The sequence below is a fragment of the Microtus pennsylvanicus genome, chromosome 2, assembly GCF_037038515.1.
Source record: "Microtus pennsylvanicus isolate mMicPen1 chromosome 2, mMicPen1.hap1, whole genome shotgun sequence".
In the NCBI taxonomy this organism is placed as follows: Eukaryota; Metazoa; Chordata; class Mammalia; order Rodentia; family Cricetidae; genus Microtus; species Microtus pennsylvanicus.
In genome coordinates this window covers 39,700,492-39,720,335 of record NC_134580.1, presented here as the reverse complement: position 1 = coordinate 39,720,335, position 19,844 = coordinate 39,700,492, and the positions used below count along the sequence as shown (strand labels likewise).

The following is a 19,844-nucleotide window of genomic DNA, read 5'->3' as shown; positions in this document are numbered from 1 at the left end:
TGGGACAGTCAATCACCGCAGCTGGAGAGATGGAGCTGGCTGTCCCTAGAGATGAAAAGAAACGGAGTTTATGGGGCTCAGGGTGGGAGAAGACCCAGAACAGAGGAAGGAGCCGCAGCTTGTGTTCTGTAGGCTCAGCTTGGCGGGCTGGAGATGCAGAATCCTCAGAAACTGAAGTGGCCCAGGAGGCCTGGGAAATCTGTTCCCGACGCTGTGCATGTCAGCAATGAGAATGCTCTGGTGTGTGAGCCTTAAAATTGCCCAGCGCTTCTGAGTTTGTCCTGCCTGGCCACAACACAGAGGGAGTTGTAAGATGGTCCACGGCATGGGACATGTCCATGCCCGCCGTCTGTCCAATGACCATAAATTATTCACTGGTCCCCAGTACTTAGGGAGAGTCCTTTAATGTCAAGTGCCAGCATGCTGGCCTTGAGGAGTCCCAGCTACAGAAGCAATTGGATGAGCTAATGAGAAGAAAATCATAAGCTACTGGGGCAATTGATCTCATGGCTCCACACTCCTGCCCTCTTTGCTTATGTATATGATTTTTTTCAATTCTCAAATATCAGTTAATGTGAATTGGCTCTAAAGAACAAAATACCTGACTACCTGAGACTAAGGCCATGAGCTGCCGATTCATCTCACATGTGGTTCAATAACAAGATAAACTTCCAGGAACCCAGACTTTTTCATCAGTCTCAGCCTTGTTCTTATATCAAAATGGTTGCTCCAGCTCCAGCCATCACAATGGACGCCAGAGAGAAAATGAATAGAGAATCCTTTTTTCTTAAGAAATGAGGTCTCTTTTAAGACTTCCTCTTATGTCTCACTGGTTAGAATTGGGTCAGAGGCCCAGTCTGAGTGAATGACTCAATAAACCATCAGAGTCACCTTTTGGGGGTCATGTCTATGATGATCACAAATGATTTCTGTGGGTACAGTCACTGCTGCTCCAAACAGACAGCATCCCCTACTAGTGAGCTGCCAGGAAAGGGAAGGGAGATGAATGCTTAGTGCACAGAATGGAGTCTTGTAGGAGACAGGCAGGTAGCAGTAAGGGATGGGACAGAGGGATGGTACTCAAGAAGGAGAGGAGCCCCTGGCAGGCATTGGCTGGCAATGCCCAGGAGATGACCCACACTGGCCATAACGCCCCTCTGAAGTCTGCTCTGGTCTCTCTGGGATGCAGTAACAGGATAGTGCAGAGGAGAAACTGAGGCAGGAGGCTGAACAGTGCCTGTGCAGAGATTCTGGAACTACGTGGGGTGGATCTGGATATTCTCTGCTCTCTTCTCTTTGGCAAGCAAACGTGACATTTCTTTGACTAGGTCTAGAAAGGATAAGGACCAAGGCCCCATCCCACCAAGAAGAAGAAATACCCAAAGGCACTGAAGGCAGGCTGATGGGTTAAGGAGTCCTGGCTGAAGAGCCAGCTGAGAGAGGCACTGCCACCAATGTCCATGGCCTTGAGGAGCTGTGCAGACCCCACTGATAGTGCACACCTCCAGGCATGGCAGTGGTAAAGTCTTGTCATTTCTGGGTGGAGCTGAGTCAGAGGTGGGAGAGACAGGGAAGAAAGGCTAGCCCACGGGAAGAGGGCAGTGAGACAGAGGGGAGTCTCTCCACACTCAGACCCCTTGCAAAGCCCCACAGTGTCTCCAGCATCCCCACCTCCAGCCTGGACCCTCCTGTTTCCTCCCTCCTTCCCTGAGAGCCTGGGCTCTCTGAGAACATGGAGGATGCTGGGTGAGAATTCACCTCCCCATGTGGAGTCAATCCTGGAACTTTCCCTTTAAGAGCTGTCAGAGCAGGGAGGCTGGCCAAGCTGGGCTGGAGGTGGGGACAGAGGAAAGAAAAGGAGAGAGAGGGAGAGAGGCAGGAAAAGTTTTTTTTAGAGGAAAATGCAGGGCTGGTCTGTTGGCCTGACGTCAGATGTCGCTTTCATAACCCCCTCCCTCAGGGGCTGAGGAAGGCTCTCCGCTGCTCTGATGGGCCAGCCCAGTCCTGGCCCCGCTCCCCGGAGAGGCATCTGCATCCTCTGGGCTGAAAGGTAGCGCCTGTGCCGCTGACTTCCAGGCATGAGGTGGCTCCTGCCCTGGACGCTGGCAGCCGTGGCAGTCCTGGTGGCGGGCAGCGTCCTGGCCACGGTGAGTCCTGCCTGGAAAGGATTGGTGAGGGAGACCTGATCTCTTCCCACCTGGTGCTGAGGCCAAGGGACTGGGGGTCAAGACAAGATGGATTGGAATGGTGCCCTGAGAGGGGAGAGGGCTGCTGGGATCTGAAGAAGCTGGCAGAGTGGGGGGCAGAAGGAGCACCCCTCAAGAAAGAGCCAGTCTTCTTTTCTTTATTTTCATAGAGTAACACTCAACAAAATAAGGGGTTGGGGGATCAGCATTTTGGACTGGCTGTGTGATCTGGGGTGGATCATTCACCTATTTCAGAGCAGCATAAAATGAGGGGGTTCCTGGGGAGTTTGAAAACCCCAGGACTCTGAGCATCAGCGCTCCCAAGAGGAGAGGTACTGGGAGACCCCAGGAAAAGCTAGGAAGGAACTTGCCTGCTTCCAGCAAATTCCAGCTAAGCCAGCAGCGCTGTGGGGGGGGGGGGGGGTGTTTGCGAGCTGCATTTGTTGCCACCTTGAGCTCCTGGGGCCCTCCATGGTTTATTCAGTGAGTGTGTTCCTATCCTGCCATTCCCAGAAGGGTTCTAGAGGCTTCTCTCCCACCTGGGTCCAGAGGGAAGAACAGCAGTCTGCACCCTCAAGAGCCAGGGGAAGCAGACACGTGGCAAAGTAGGAAGCTTACTGGAGCAGAGCAGGATTGGGGGTGGGGGTGTGGCTGGGCAAGGGGGAAAGCTGCTAGGGGCAGTGAGGTGGATGCTAGGCAGAAGGGAGGCAGCCTGGGGCGGCAGGGTGAGCACTGATTCTGAGGCCCACATGAGAGCCAAGAACCGTGGGAGAAAGAAGCAAGACTATTGCCATGGAATTATGCCAAGGGTTTTTTTGGGGGGCTGTCATGCCTATTCATTGAGGGGACTTGGAGTCAGGGTTAGCTACCTGCCTATGTGTACACAGGCTCAGTCCATTTCCAGTGAAGCTCAGACCTGACTGGGACTAGGTAACAGGCACCCTAAGGTGTTGCATGCATGGAATAAACCTGTCCAGTTTATACCCAAGTCCTCTAACCCTCTAGCATGGTGCTTGTGGGTGCCAGCACCTAACCCTACCAATAACAATAATAGCGATCATAATACCAACTCTGTCCACAAAGGATGGCCAGAAAGAAGCAGAGGTTTGGCATGACTCGGGACTTGCCCAGGGTCAGGATGAGTAAGTGGCCAGGGTCAGACACTGTGTCATTGTGTCTCCACTCACAGTACTCCCAACATCTCCTAGTCTGGAGCCCAGGAAGGAAGGAACTATGCCTGCCTCTGCCTCAGGCCTGGATGTGACTGGGTGTGGGCCTACAGGTGGCTGGGCCTGGGAGGGCTGGGTGTGGATGGAGAACTGGTCAGAGTCAGGGTGAGGGCACGGGAGGAGAAGCTTATGGTAAGTCCCACACTGCGGCCTGCTCCCTTGCTGCCAGAGCTCTTCTGACTGCCAGACAGTGGGGGACAGAATCAGAGCTTTTCAGGGGATCTCAGCAGAGAGATCTGGGGTCTGGAGGGACATGGTAGTAGCAGGGGGTGCTTCCAGCAAAAGCTCCCAAGCTACCCACCCCATCCTTTTAGGGAATCTGAGGCCTCTTAGTACAAAGGTCTGGGGTTCCCGGACGGCCTCAAAACCCGTATCCACTGACACGGTACCCTTAACAGTAAAGAGCTGGGATCTGCCCAGAAGCCAGTGCCTGGCTTTGTGGCCAAATTCCACACATGGCATCCTCCAGAAATAATACAGAAAAGGAGTTCAAGTCCAGCAAGAGGCCAGGGAGCCCCGTGGAAAGAATGATGCTCACTGGCCATATGGAAGGAAAAGTATGTGGGAAGTGAGAATTGCCAAGAAGACTTCGAGGAAGTGGGCTGGGAGGGAGACTATCTGATGTGCATGGAAGGAAGGGGAGGCCAGCTGGGGAGGGGCCATCTTAAAGGGAGGAGACACAGCCTGAGCTCAGATACCAAGCCCGCTACGTACGGCAGTGTTGCTGTTGACACTTGGGGTGAGGAACAGTTTGTTTTACCTCTTCTTTCGCTTGGACAAGTGTTGACTGCCCACCGGCTAGGAGGAAGGAGGGAGAGTACGTGAGCCTTCCCAAGGACTGTGTTCCCAGTAATTCCCACCCATGTGCCATGCCTGTGCGGAGAGAGAAGACTTGCTTAGGTACCACCAACATCTTTTGATGCTCAGCATCTCTGAAATTCCTGTCACAGTAATAACAAAATGCAACCATCTTCCTATGGAGATGCAAAAGCTGAAGCTCAGAGAGATTAGGTAAATCACCCAAGGCCACACAACTAACAGTCTATGAATATGACATTGAACTTAGAAACAGTCTTCTTCAATGAAGTCTTACCCTGCTCTGCGTCCTTGTGCTGAAATGGAACACATGTAGGCTAGACCCCAGAAGAACTGGCAGGTTGGTGTGGCTGGAGGTTGGAGACATCCACACATGTGTTGGAATGAGGGATGGGAGGGGACAAGGCAATGTCTTTCAGGATGAATAGACTGAGATGCAGGTTCTGCAACTGGCTGAATCTTCTCCTCTCTTCCTGTCCATATGTGTAGGCTGTTCACACAATTTGTGTGTGTGTGTGTGTGTGTGTGTGTGTGTGTGTGTGTGTGTGTGTGTAAGAGAGAGACGGTGGTGGGGTGGGGTAAGGGAAAGAACTCATTGCTTGGGTAGGGAATGCAAACTTCTTCTCTGTTCCCAGAATATCAGGGACCTGGGCGTGTGTTGAAATTTTCCCTGTAAATGAGAAATTGGGCAGGACCCACAGACAGTCTCCATATACAGAGCAGTGGTGTGAGTTGCAGCTCCTCCCACCCTTACCTCCAGATCAGAGCCCTGCAGTGCCTTTTAGTCTCTGCCTGGCTCAGCTCCACCCCAGGCTTGTCAGGGAGCTATGGGAAGGCTTCTGACAGTCAGTTTCCCTCTGCTCCTCCCCACCCCGTATGGCATTTATTCAGGGATGGGTCTCAGGAGGGCTCCCTACCCCATTGACAGTCATGTGCCCCACCTTTGGGCTGGACAGACCTCTGGTCCTTTGGCAAACCCACACAACATACAACACAGGATTTAGTGACAACTCTGTCTAAGACAACTGAACAGGAAGCTGCCAAGAGTGCTTGGTGCCCCACTATCTCCCACAAACCACAAAACTCTCCCCAAAATGGCTCCACTGAGAGCAAAGGAAGGATTCATAGCCACAGCTAGGCTTCCAAAGCCATAGAAGCCACTAAGGGTTGGGCGGGTGACTGTAAGATTTCAGAGTTATGCTTTGGCATGTGAGCTGTTATGGTCAGCATACCATGGATGGCCTACTTGCCAGTCCCTGGAGAATAAGGATGGCCCACTCAGTTCTGACACGGGGCTTTAGTCTCCATGTAGACCAATGCATTGGAACATTGCTCACTGAGAAGACAGAGTGTGCTGTGGTCCAGACACTCACTCACTGCACTTTGCAGCCACTGGTCCCCCAAAATCACACTGAGTGGTCCATTGGATAGCACATCAGTGGAGACAATCCAGGGCAGCAGATGTTCTAACTCCTACCCTGACTCCTGTTGACTGGATATGTTTAGACTGTGCTTTGGGTTTAACAAAACATACAATGGAAGTCAGTTTCACCTGCTTCTGATTCCTTTTGTTATAACTGCTAGAAAAGTCTGTCTGTGGTTTGCAAATGGACACAAGGGTACTGGGTATGGTGAGGAGGGGTCAATTCGGAGGGTTCTGAGCCAGGTTTAGAAGCCTAGCGTCCTGGGGAAAAGGATCCCTGGTGCAGCATTGTCCCTGTAAAGATTCACACTAGATTCCAGGGATGGTGGGTGTGTGGAGAAGATGGAGGGAAGGAGTAGCGGGCAACCACATGAGGCCTGAAGACTCAGCAAACGGTCCCATTGTCCCAGCAGCAATGCTGGATCCCAAGCAAGTGAAGACCCAGACTTCAGGCAGACCTCTAGTCCAGGAGTACAGGCACTAGGGGGACTGGGCTCACTACCCTACCACGCATGTACAGAGCAGGACAGGTATCTGCTATCCAGGGCTCAGAGCCGGGAATTTTCTAAGGCCTGTTAGCCAAATCTCTGGCCCTGAAAGCCAAGTCAGTGAGGACTCCAGGGGACTGTGCAAGAGAGGGAAATGGGCGACATAATGCTGCTGGTGGTGACAATAGCGGTAATGACGGTAATGGTGACCATAGCGATGGTGGTGATATCGGTATTGTGATGATGGTGAGGTAGTGGTGATACAGATGGTGGTGACAGCAGAAATCAGGAAGATGGTGAGGACGGGAACTAAGGTGTTGATGGTAATTCTGGTGATGGTGAGAGAGATCACGGTGATAATGATGGTGGCGGAAATACTAAGGATGCTTGTAGGGTGTATGTGTCTCAAAAAGCTGAGTCAGGGCAATAGCCCCTCCATTCTGACTGTAGGACTCACAGCCCATCCTCTTGCTTGTTCTATTGGGAAGCAGGAACACCAGCATGGGGTCTGCATTAGGTTGTTAAGGAAACGTGATGCCTGCCTGGAAGACGATTTCCTGATAACTCAAGCTTGCTTTGGACTTTAAAACAAAGGATGAGATAAATTATTCTGTGTTCACATGCTGATATCCTGACATTCATTGGCCAGAGCTCCCCTTCCTCATCCTCTCTCCTCTACCTTCCTCCCCACTGCTTCCTCCTCCTCCTCCTCCTCCTCTTTTCCATACACGAAAAAGAGAAGGAGCCTGGAGGGAGGAAGAAGGTGGAAGAGGGAGAAACTGGGCCTCTGAAAGGGATAATGGACATTCCAGGGATGCGATTTGATCTTGGCCCGCCCACTAGGCTGGGATCTGGAGGCAAGTCCAGGCGAGGTCTGGGCTGTTGCCCATATGCTGGGGGCAGGGAGTGGGAGGACAGGAACCAAGATCTAAGGGCTCCTCTAGGGTCTCTGACTCCAGTCTACGAATGAAGAGAAGGAAAGTGGACTGTGAGCTTCGCCAGGGCTGGAGAGTTCTGAGGGGGCTCGCAGGAAAGAGGAATATTTAAGAAAGCTAAACCTGAACATTGTCTTTAGCACAATTGCCGTGCGACGCTATGCATATCACTCCCCTCCCTATGTTCATTTTCTCATCTTGGAAGCAAGGAGAGGTTGAACTTGACTCTTCAACTTGCTTCCTGCGGAAGCTGCCTGGAATCCACATGTTCATTTCTGGGGTCGAGTGACCACCGAACAAATTGCAGGACTTGTACTGGCTAATCTTCACAGTTGGTATTGGGCAGGGGTAGGGTGGGGGTATTACTGCCTTCCTGCAGAGAATTGCTAATCTTGCTGCCAAAACCAGTGTCCCTAGTTGGAGTTAATGGTCATGTTCCTCTCTCCAGGTCCCAGGGCTGTTTCTCCAATCCCTGTGTTCTTCATAAATTTACAGCTGTTCCCTGTTGTCCTGACCACAGCTAGCCCAATCTGACCTTGTGTGTGTGGGGGGGGGGGTCGGGTCCCACCATCTTGGTGGGCATAGCAGGGCCCTTAACCAGTTCTTTCCGCCCATAGATGTTTTTCAGACTCATTCTTCATGACTGCCTTGCTCAATTTTTTTTTTTTGAGACAGGGGTTTCTTTGTAACTTTGTAACTTGTTCTGAAACTTGCTCTGTAGACCAGGCTGGCCTTGAACTCACAGAGCCTCTGCCTCCTGAGTACTGGGATTAAAGGTACACCACCACCACCACCTGGTTTACCTTGTTCATTTTAAAAACTATTTCCCAAGTCATTTCCCCAATTCTCCATTCTGTATACATATTCTGGTTGTTCTTCCATCCCAGCCTTGTCCCTCCATGCCACAAGTGGCACCTACTTGGGACACCTCCAGGAGCCCTTCCTCGCATCTCCAAGTAAAGCTACAGACAACCCAATAAATCTTATCCTTGTCACGGGGAAAGGGAATCACATCGCCCAACTGAAACGGCACTGGCCTCACCCCATGGAAGACCTCTCCTCTGCTCAGACCCTGTACTCCTACGAAGCTAAACACCTCTTAATTCTCAAGACACGTGAGCTCCTTAAGCCTTTGCACGTGCTGAGTCTTCCACAGGCGTAGCTAATGCTAGGTTGCTTCCTGGTCTGGCATGACCCCTAATGGTCTGTCAGTGACTATTCCAGCACAGCATGGATGCTCAGGGCCAAGTTCACAGTGACTCATAAAGCCAGGCCAGTCCTAGTGGGGGCTAGGCAGATTGCACATGAGGAGGATGGACAGGAAGGGGTGACCAAGGACCTTTCTAAAGTGGAGGTGGCTTGCTGGGGAGGGACAAGGAAGGTTGAAAGAGGACCCGACCAAGTAGCTAAGAGGCCAAGACAACAATTAATGGCTTCCAGACTTGCTACCAAATCAAGAGTCTTGACCTCTGAGATCTGCCTGTCTCTGCCTTCTGAGTGTGCACCATCACTGCCCAGTTTCATTGTGATTTTTCTTAAAACTCCCAAAAGAAACCACCTCTTCCTAGAAGCCCTGAGGTGGCCGTAGCCAGGCTGTGGCTGCTTTCACTCCTCCTTTGGTCCTTTTCACACATTTGTCTCCTCAGAAGGAAGAAGAGTGAGCATGTATTGTTGTACCTGGAGGTTAATAGAGCTTCTAAGTACTCTGTCCTTTGCTTTTGAGATTGAGCACTGATACACATTCCAGGCCAGCCTAGAACTCACAGTCCTTCTATCTCTGCCTCTCCAGGCCTAGGTTTACAATACTGTTCACCATGCCTTGCCTCTGTACATTTGAAGAATGAATGAATGAGTACTGTAAGTTTGGAAACATCTTTATCTCGTGCTCCCTTTATCCTCTCCACACACAACTGCCCTGTTCTGCCAGAGGCCTCCCAAAATGCAGTGTGTAAAATGGATGGGAAGAAGATTACAAAGTCTTTCGCATTCCTTGTCCTGATCCCTAGCCAGCTGGCATAAAGACTTGGGGCGACTTTCCTCCCTGAAAACCCTCTTGAATGTGCAACCTGGGGGTCCAAGGCTGTGTTGGGAGGGGGAAGGACCTGCCACTCATGCCTGGCTCGGGCCTCAAGGCTTGGAGCCAAGATCCTCCCACACAGTAGTCTAAGTGAGTAGATGTCCTGAAGCTCCCACAAGGCTCTGGAAAAGTAGCATCATTCAAAAAACCAGAAATGCAACAAGGCAGTGAGACCCACAGGTTCCTGTACTACATGCCACAGCCTGGGCCCAGGCCCACCCTATCGCTCACCTCCTCCAGAGACTCTCTTTTCGGAAACTGCTTCTAGGCAGGGAGACACGCTCCCCACAACCCCATCACTTAGAGGTCCTTAGAGGTGTGCGCTACCATTCCTGCCTCCACACTGACCTCTGGTGGAGCATTTAGGCACAGCATTGCAAAGGCTTCGGCCAGGCTCTCCATTCTGTCCTGCTATTCCCTGAGCATTGCCCAAGTAAGCCCTGGAACCTGTGGGCATGTGGGAGGTTTCCCCTTGTGGGATGAATGGATGTAGCCATTCTCTCCTCTTCTGGGGCCCTTTGGGACCAAGGATTATCCCTGTTGGGTTACAATACTGCAGTGGTCCACGCTTTATCCCTTCAGGTTCCAGGCAGTCAGTAGAGACTTAGTGCATAAGTGTCGTGGGAAAGAACAAATGAATGAACCTGGATGGATGAAGGTGTGGTGCAATGACAAATTGCACATCCATTTGCACAGCAAGGGGAAGCCTTCTGAGTACCCACAGGTTCCAGGGGCACACTTGGGCAATGCTCACAGAACAGCAGGAGAGGCTGGAGAGCCCAGGCGAAACCTTTGGAATGCTATGCCTAGATGTTCCATCAGGGGGCAGCTAGCAAAGACAAGTGCATACTCTGGGGAGACACTAGGGTCAGACATGACTCACGGGCAGTGAGACCTCAAATGAGTTCCTTCAGCTCTCTGAGCCTTTGTTTCTTTTGTTGGAGATGGGACTGAAACTCCTCATCAGGACTGATGAAGGGCCCTGCCACTACCACTTTTTTACAAATAAGGAGGAGAGTTCAGACGGAATGACAGCCCCCAGTGCCCAACCCTGGCAGTGGCGAGGATGGGAGGTTATCACGTGAGGTCCCCTCATTTCTCTGTGTCTTCTTACCATCGGACCACTCATACCCTAAGAAAGGAGAGATAGACATCACTGGGTCTCCTGTAGGGTCCTTTCCACCTAGACAGGATTGCATTTTCTGATCCTATGTCTCTAATGGGCACCTTCATAAAACAATGAAGCAATCCCATTGTGTGCCGCCAAGAGGATGGACTTCGCTTCTGGCTCCATCTAGAATGATAGACCATGCTGCCCTGCCCTTACTCACTGCTCACCTGTAAACAGCACATCAAAAATGCGCATGCAGGCTTTCCCACGGTGCTGGATTTTCCTTCTCAACTCCAGTCAGCTTAGGCATTCCTGTAAGTATGATGTAAGATTTCACCCTGCCTACCAATTATCCCCTTTGTCCAGAAGTGTGTGACTCTTAGGGACATTGCCACAAAGCTATTTTCAGGCACTTTAACAAACTCTCAAGGGCTATAATGAAGTTCTATCCATTGCTTCACCGTGTTTTGTCCTGAGAGGTAAAATAATGATGTATGTCCCCCAGCTGTGTCTGATGGCTCTGTGTAGGGCCCTCTGAGGCACTTTATACTGTGCACAAGGCTTAGGCGTCACAAGAACCAAATGCTAAAGAAGGAAGGTGACCCAAAGCTCTGCCCTGTCCCTAGCCCCCACCCGTTATTCTCAAATCATTGTTCCTACCCTCTTAAGAATCACAAGGACTACAGGCCAACTCAGGCTGTAGGCCTGTCTAAAAGAATCCAGAAAATTCAACTGGGAACAGGGCATCTGTGTTGGTGGTGGCTGCATTCTGAACTAGCCAGAGCTGCCTTCCTGCACAGCCTCCTCTCCAGTGGCCTAAGTTTGGGTTTCTGGGGGCAGTAATGGGTTGTCAGTTGACTCTGGTTGTCAAAGTGATTCTTTTTGGTGGGCAAGAAAGTCCAGGAAGTTAGTTCCGTTGGGCTTTGCTCCTGCTAAAGACCCCTGAGCAGGCAGTGGAGAGGGTCTCAGAGTGGAGAAGGCAGGCAGGCCAGCAGCCATGGAGCTGGGTAGGCCAGCTATGACTGAGCATGTGCTGTGCATTCGGTCTGGGCAGCATCTTGGGCATGCCACTTTGTCCTTGTCTTCCCATTAACACGGTAGCATCTGCAGGGTCTGGTGCCAGAAGCACATTGTAAAAGAAGTTTTATGTGAGCAACTTCAGCTTGGAAAGACCAAGCCTTTTTTTTATTTTTTATTTATTCCTGTCTCTGTCCTTCTTAGCCAGCATTCTCCTTACTTGCTGATTTACTTTCTCTTTCTTCCTTAAGAGTAACACAGGGTGCAAGTAACATTGTGTCTGCACAGATCATCCTGCCTACTTTCAGAGTAGGCACTTGGCCCTGTGAGCTGTAAGAGGATGAGAGCCAGATCTCTGGGGAGAGCACAGAGTTCATGCTCAGAAAAGCAGGGGCAGAATCCCAAGAAAATTAAGAGTGTAGGAAGATGGTCTTATGGGTCCAGGGCAATATCTCCCAAAAGGAGGGTGCCACTGGAGGATCCTATGACAGCTTAAAGAGCACAAGGGGCTGCTTCTTTTTTTGGGGGGGGGGGTCACCAGGAGATTCTCCCCTTCCTCCCACCTCACCTAGGGCCATACTCCCAGACCATGTGAGACTAATCTTTGCAAATTATTGAGCTTGCCTGCATGCCTGTTGCTTCCACAGGACAGCAATGGGCTTGCTGATTGCATTCTGAGTACAAGGCTCATCAAGTCCTGCTCTCTTTGGCCACCACAGTCCTCGTGCTGGGTTTATTACATGGGCAGTTGAGTTAATTGCTTAAAACCTTCAGGGAAAAGGCTGGAGAGCCGGCTCTGAAGTTATGTGCACTTGTTCCTCTTCCAGAAGACCAGAGTTTGGTTCCCAGAATCCATGTCCACCAGTTTACAATCCCCTATGACTCTAGCTCCAGGGGATCAGATACCCTCTTCTTGTCTCCATGGGCACCTGCACACATGTGGCATACACACATATAGACACACACACAAATAATAATAATATAAAGCATTTTTTCTAGAGCTTTGGGCATAGAGCAGCTTGGTCCCATCCCTTACTCCCTAGGTGACCATCTACAGATCAATTGTCAGGTCACCAAGGTTCTCTGAGGGCCCAGCTCCTCACCACTCTGAGGAAAATCAGCAGCCCCCTTTTTAATATGTTAGGCAGTTTGTGAGCTAGTGTGTGTAACAATGCTACAAGGAGCACTCCATCGATATTAGCTGTAGAAACCTCAAAAATGTGTGTGTGTGTGTGTGTATGTGTGTGTGTATGTGTGTGTGTGTATGTGTGTGTGTGTATGTGTGTGTGTGTATGTGTGTGTGTATGTGTGTGTGTGTATGTGTGTATGTGTGTGTGTGTGTGTGTTTATTCACAATAAAACAGGGGAAGGCAGGGAAATGTACATTAGTTCATCTTTTCTGCTGGCACGGGCATATTAATACCTACTGTGTGCCCAGCTCTGTGGGGCCTGATCTTTGCCCCCATAATTGCCAGCTATTTAGTTTTTTAATTGTTTATTCATTTTTATTTAGCATCAGACTGTACATGTGTGCAGGCCAAAAGACAGATTTCAGAAGTTGGTCCCCTCCTTCCATCTTGCTAAGACAGAAAGTAGTCTCTTTCTTCTACACATTTGGGGCTAGCTGGTCCACAGGCTTCAGGGAAATCCTTCTCTCTTCACCAGCCATCTCACTATAAAAGTTCTGGGATCACAGATGAATGCCACCATGTCTGTCTTTCATACGTGGACTCCACGGGTTGAGCTCAGGTCATCAGATTTATTGACTAAGACATTGCACCAGCTCCAGGGTTGCCTCCCCAGACACTATCCAGAATGTCTTTCAGCTAGTTTCTTCCATCAAGAAATTCTCCCTTCATGCACAATAGTGGGAAAGTTACTAAATCCAGCAGACATGAGTTCTAATCCCTGTTCTGAGATAGCTAGGTGTTCTAGTCATCTCATTGATCTATAAAATACAAATGATATGCCTGTTGCCATGGGGAAAATGAGGTAGTCTGAGTAGCAGAGAGCCCATTTGATGCTGGTCCCAAGTGTCCTCAGGAAGGTGGCTCTCAGGGAACAGGCTGAACAGCTGGGGGCTATAGCATAAAGTTGTTCCCTCAGGCATAAGAATGCCACTTCAGAGGAGCAGACTGAGCCTCAGATAGAGATTCCTCAGCCACAGGAATGACGACAAGCAAAGGCCTGGCACAAAGGCTCAGTGTTTGCTCCAAGCCCACATCTGCCCCAAGCATCTCCTGCTAAAATCTCTTAGTGAGTGAGGCCTTCAGGACTATTCTTGGCCAGCGTACTCAGTGGGCATCAGCAGCCAATCAGCTTTTGCCTCTTCACATCCACGCTGACTGACACACACGCTGCTGAGCTCAGGACACTGCGTGCCACCAACTCAGGACTCAGTCCCCTGCCCCCTTCTTTCCACTGGGTCCATTTTTACTCTTCCATCATGGTTTCATGATTTCTAGAGCCTTGGCACTCCTTGGAGAAGTTGGCCCAACCTTGTACACTTCCACGTTCCTTCTCTCTACTCCTGAAGTCAGGTATGCCTGTTTGTTCACACACACACACACACACACACACACACACACACACACACACACACACTTCAGCACCCAGCCTGGTACCCAGTGTAAAGTAAAAGCTAGCGTTGTGCTGAGTCAACAAACAGGAAGAATGAGTGAATGATGTCACTGTAGCGTGACCACCTTGTTGCAATTATCATCCTTGTATCAGCACTGGGTATGTGTTAAGGAAGAGAGGGACTCTATGCAATGCTGCTTCCACTAAACCCATCACAGAGCACAGCACACTGTAGATGTTCAGTAACAATGAGTGGATTCATTAGCCAAAGAGCTGGTGTGCGTTTCTGTCTGAACTGTCTATCTTCAGGGGCAGAAGTCCCCTACCAGTCATCTGTGCGTCCCTGTATGTCATGGAGGGTGGATCAGTGGGAGTCCGAACTAACTTCTGGCCTGTAGTCTTACACCCCAGATAATCCTGGAGTAGCCTGGGGGCAGAAGGATGGCAGTGTGCTTCTTGCTTGGAATAGCGGGAAGCCTTATCACCACTAGATGGCACCAAGAGCCAAGACTTGGCCCAAAGTTAGTTTTGCCTGCCCAGGCACTGCCCAGTGGTTCTCATTAAGTCTGATAAGGCCTTCCTCTCTTCCCTACCCAGATGCCTTAAATCAAGGTTACAGTTGCTACAGGTCCACTATAGTTGCCTTGCTGGCCTTCGGTGTTTTCTTTCCTTTGCATCAGTCTGTATGCACTTGTGCCGCTGCGTTCAGAACCTGCCGGTCGGACTAACACAGCAGGGCATCTCTGGTCCTCTTTAGCAAGAGCTGTTCTTGTCCCAAGTTCCAGACAGCTTCTCTGTACTCTTCACAGCAACCATAGTCTTACATTATGATCCATAACTCCTGCATGAACTTCGAAAAAGTAAAGGGCCTACTAAATCTTCAAGTGTCTAAAACATAGAGACATTCTATATGCTAGCTCACCAGACATGTGATGAATGGCTGAAAGAGCCTGGAAATAACTGCAGAGTGCAGCTGATTCTCTTCCACCCTTCAGGCTTCAGTCTCTTTCAGTGCATGTCAAGGAACCCAGATGGGTCCTCGGTGGGCAGGTGACTGGATTACAGAGGTGCGAGCATCTTATGCTTGGACACCAGGGTCCTTCCACCTGCCTGTTATCCAGGACAAGATGCACTGGGATCTTAGTTTTCCTTCCCAGCTGTCCTGTTCTTCTGTTTGCCACATGAACTTGTAGGCTGGGGGATAGGATGGCATGCAGCTGCTGAAGAGAAGTGCAGGCAGGAGAAATAAAGAGTTTGCTTTGAATAAAAAATGAAGACCCCTTTTCCATCCGTTTTACTTGAGTCACAGAGCCCAGCTGTCTCTCCTAAGGGCCAGGGAAGAGAGAGCTGCAATGAGCTGAGGCTATAAATCTGTGGCTGCATCTAGGTGGCCCTGCCTACTAAGACTTATGTGTCAACTACAGTGAAGAGCTAGTCTTCTAAACTTGAACTCAGCGAGGAGCCATGTTGGGACTAGAGAGACATCTCAGTCAGTAAAGGGCTCAGCAAACACTAGGAAAATCTGATTTCCATCCGTAGAACCCCTGTGAAAAGCCAGGTGTGGTGTAATCCCAGCACTGGGGGAGATGGGGACAGGCAGAAACCTAAGGTTGATTTCAACCACCCTAGCTAAATCAGCAAGTGCCAGAACAATGAGATACCCTATCTCAAAAATCAAGGTGTGCAACACCCGAAGAAAACAGCTGAAGAAGTCCCTCTGGCACACACACACACACTCACACACACACACACACACACACACACACATCAACATATATGCAAATATACTACACCCAAAGGCATGTGCGTACCCATGCATGCATGCATGCACACCAACACACATGCACACACACACATCAACATGCATGCAGGCCTACTACACACAAAGGCATGTGCACATCCATGCATGCAGTCATACATGAACACCGACACATACACACAAACACACACACAGAGACGGACAGACAGATGCACGCACACACCCAGGAGCACCATCTGACTCTACCAGGCACAGAAGATTCAGTGGAGGAAGAACTTGGGGCTACAGCAGGAAGCAATAGCTGTGAGTTGTGGGCAACTCCCCTGCAGCAAAACTTATCAACATGTCTGCACTGCCTAAATCCTGGGCTCCCTCTCTTGGAACTCAGTGCCACCACACATACTCCTGGGGCTATTGAGACACCAAGGAAAGAAGGAACCACCGTGGGCTACCAGGCCCCAGCACTTTACAGGCTGGGAATTGTTTTGACCTCTCTAAACTTTGAGCCCCTTAATCTTACTGGCTTTATTGAAAGAAATAGATGTTTGTCTATTGATCGTATGGAAGCCAATTGTGAAAGAACCTAAACATAATGAAGATGGAAAGTCAACTGCAGTCATTTGGGCTTGGGAACCCTGGACTCAACAACCCCTTTCCATCTCTCCCCTTCCTCCACAGGTCATCTCTCCGACCCCCACAACCATGACTTTCACTCCAGTGCCACCGGAGGTCGCAACTACACGCCCCGAGTTCTGCAAGTGGCCCTGTGAATGCCCACAGTCTCCACCTCGCTGCCCACTGGGTGTCAGCCTTATCACAGATGGCTGTGAATGCTGTAAGATATGTGCCCAGCAGCTCGGGGACAACTGCACAGAGGCTGCCATCTGTGACCCGCACCGGGGCCTCTACTGCGATTACAGTGGGGACTGGCCGAGGTACGCAATAGGAGTGTGTGCACGTAAGTGAGAGCCTCCATATCTTCCGACTGCCCCTCGCCCCAGCTCTGGCCCACGAGCACCCACAGCCGCTCATCTGGTCAGGTTTAGCTTGGTAGGAAGCATGCTCCAACCCTGTCCACATTTAGAAGGCACAGGAGGATCATCCTGGGGAGAGACCAATGACTGTGTTATTCTTCTCCCTAAGATCTCATTGTGTCTTGCTCTCTTCCGTATTAGAAGCATTTTCCCCAAGGAAGGGAGTTCTGCCAAGAAATACTCAAGCCTGGTTCTGTTCCCTCGGTAGATAGGACTCTGCAATAGATGCCCAATGGCCTCTCTGATGACATTGAATCACTGCCATACTACAGATATTTTAGTGATCCTTTAAATTAAAATGCTTAGTAATATGCTTTAAAAAGCCAGTGGCCATGGAATAATGAAAGCTGGCAGCCTGCAGTCCCTGTTTCCTGGGAGCCATGCTTTCCCAGTTACTACCATTACTTTTAAGTTGCTAACCCTTTATTTTAAAAGCCATCACGAAAAAAAAAAAGTCATCACGACATAGCAATGTCTTCTGCTAGATCTTAATTGGTTTGCTATACTAATTTTGGATCATTTATTAATATCCCTACATGTTAGTTAATGGCTAAGCTCCTGATGCTGTCAGATACCTTTGTTATCTTCCAAATGTCCTTCTTCTGATTTTTGGCTGTATAATCATGACTATTTATTACTCTCTCTGTTCCTTGGAACCTAAGCAGTGTACGTGTTTGACCTCCCCCTTCTCATAGTGCCTTTTGCTCTTCCTACTGTTCCTACCTGCCTTTGTTTTTCTTTGATTTTGGTCTGTATAGTATCCTTATGTTTGGAGGAAGACTGTTGTTTATTTTTCACGCAGTCCATTCTGTGTCCCCTGTTCCTGCTACTGTTCATAGAGACAGTGTTTCTGAGACTTCATCACCTCCTGCTTCACTCTGGACTCCTGTGTTCTTAGTCTGAATTCTCTGAGCATCGCTTGCCAAATGGCGCAGACCAGCATGATGATGAACAATAGCCTGAGACAGGAAAGGTTCCTCAAAGTCTCATTCATACAGGAAGCCCTCTTCCAGAAGTATTGAATCAGGACTCCTCCATATCATCTACCCCTTCCCCACTCTCTGTTCATAGACAGTGCAGCCCCTCATTCTACCCAACACTTTAGATTCCTGTGCGGGTTGTTGATGAGGACTGTGCACATGACCCACGTCAGTAAACCCTACCTGAGCCTCCTGGTTCCTTTGTGGCTCTTTTCTTTCTTGCCTTGTCTCCATTCATTTACATTTACACCTTAGGCTTCTCAATGCCTTGCTTCCCCCATCTCTCCTGTGTTTCTCCACTTTCTGGAGATTTTTTTGTGAATGCCACAAAACTGTTCAAAGAAGACTTGCGCCATAGCCTGCACATAATCACCCAGTACATTAATTAAAGATGTGTTTCCTGCACACCAGCCCAGGCCAGTTTAAATAAACCCTTGAGTTCCAGGTGATCTCTGCTTGCTGGTTCTCAAGACCAGCATTAAATAGTCATCTACCTTTTTTCATAACGCAGGGAGACTTAGCAAGTCTCCCTGTGCTGGAATCACCCATGAGACCAGGCCTATGGGAGCAGCTAATAATTCCTCTCCTGGCTAGCAGCTATCCCTAAGGTCATTTGAAAGGTAATTCAGTTCACCGTGATTATACTAATCTCCAAAGCTATAATGGGATCTTGCCCCCTTATAGACATTGTCTCATGGACCCAGAGATTGTCTTCCCTGCTTACCACCCACCCCCACCCCACCCTCACAGCCTCCAATTGCAGGTCCCACTCCCAACCACTACAGTTCCTTAGCTCCCTGCCACCAGGAACCTTGATACAGTTCCTTTCCATTAATTTAAGAAAAAATACACAAACGCCTTGATTTAAGGAAGGATTCAAAAGGTTTATCCATTTCCTATCACTTCCCTGGCCATGTGGGTTTACAGACATTGAAATAAATACAGTTAACCAGGCGTTACGGGGACTCGAAATGCTCCAGCCCATTGTTAAGTGTGTAAAGGAAGCCTCCACAGAGCCCTGTCATGTCCAACTCCAGCTCTTAACTCTTTCATCCCAACATTCTCACCCATGAGCCTCAGCACAAGCACTCTCACAGACACACATCAGGTGCATGCTATACACACACACACACGTATGCATGTGCGCGTGCACACACACATATGCACACATCTTGCATCTGTAAACACATATACATACAATTCACTGGTGTCCCACAAGCATTTCCCCATAAATATGACGTAATGTCAGAATTCATGAGGCCCAAATACAAGAAGCAAGGCAGAGCATGAAAGAAAGCGCAGAGTGGCAGCCGGGGGGAAAAGAGCATCTCCCGAGCAGACAGTCCGTCAGCACGTGGTCATGCAAATCTCCAGGACAGGCTAAAGCCATCTGGAGATTTGCAGAGAATTAAGGCCAAGACAAGGCGAGTGCAAAACAAGTCATCAAAATGCTGCCCCACACAGGACCCAGCGAGCTCAGAAGAGACGTCGGCATGCCAGCAAATGCCAGCTTTGGCTGTTAGTGGTCACCCTCCTGGGCCCTGAGGCCAGGCAGAACAGTGACTCTAGTCTTGCCTAGACTGCTCAGCTGTAGGAGGAATCTAGGCTTGTGTGTGATTGGTAAACCCTAGAACTACGTTCAAGGAAACTTTTAAAACTGTGTCTAGGCCAATATAAACACGGTGATGGGCACAGTGCCCTTGACTTCAGAAAGCTCCACTATTTTGGTTGCCCAAACACTGCCCTAATGCAGCTGGAACAGGCACTGGGGCAAAAAGGTCGTTGGAAGAGAACATGGTGTTTACAGGTGAATGGACTTGAGGTTTCGATCCCTGTTCTGCCTCTTGCTGCTCCCCACCTTGGGCCACACACCTGAGGAGCTTCAATAAATCAAGGGAAGGAGAAACAGGAGAATGGTGTCTGTGGCTTTCACTTGCACTCTGAATAGCATCTCAGCCCTATCCACTCTTATCCTTGGTAAGGGGAAGGTCTTATTACAGGACCACCCAACCTTGCATTGCTAACGGAGGGAAGGGAAAACTCAGCATGGTCCTTGGGGCTAGACAACCTGAGCTGGAATCCCAATGCTACCACTAAGTACTCCTGCAATGTTAGACAAGCTCCTGAATCTCTTAAACTTCAGTGTCCTTAGAAAGGACAATGTGAGGAAGAGTGAGATCCATGGGGACAGGCTGTCATAAGCTTAGAT

The 19,844-nt window shown here is 49.7% G+C and overlaps 1 protein-coding gene across 2 annotated transcripts in view; it reads left to right on the top strand.

Moving 5' to 3' along the window:
• Positions 1-1,915: 1,915 nt before the first annotated feature.
• Ccn4 (cellular communication network factor 4) overlaps positions 1,916-19,844 on the top strand; it is a 30,952-nt gene continuing 13,023 nt past the window's right edge. For both annotated transcript variants that reach the window (XM_075960883.1, XM_075960882.1), the window contains exons 1-2: positions 1,916-2,147; positions 16,300-16,579. In XM_075960883.1, coding sequence (XP_075816998.1) covers positions 2,079-2,147; positions 16,300-16,579 — 349 coding nt within the window. In that variant the 5' untranslated portion in view covers positions 1,916-2,078. The remainder of the gene's footprint in view (positions 2,148-16,299; positions 16,580-19,844) is intronic.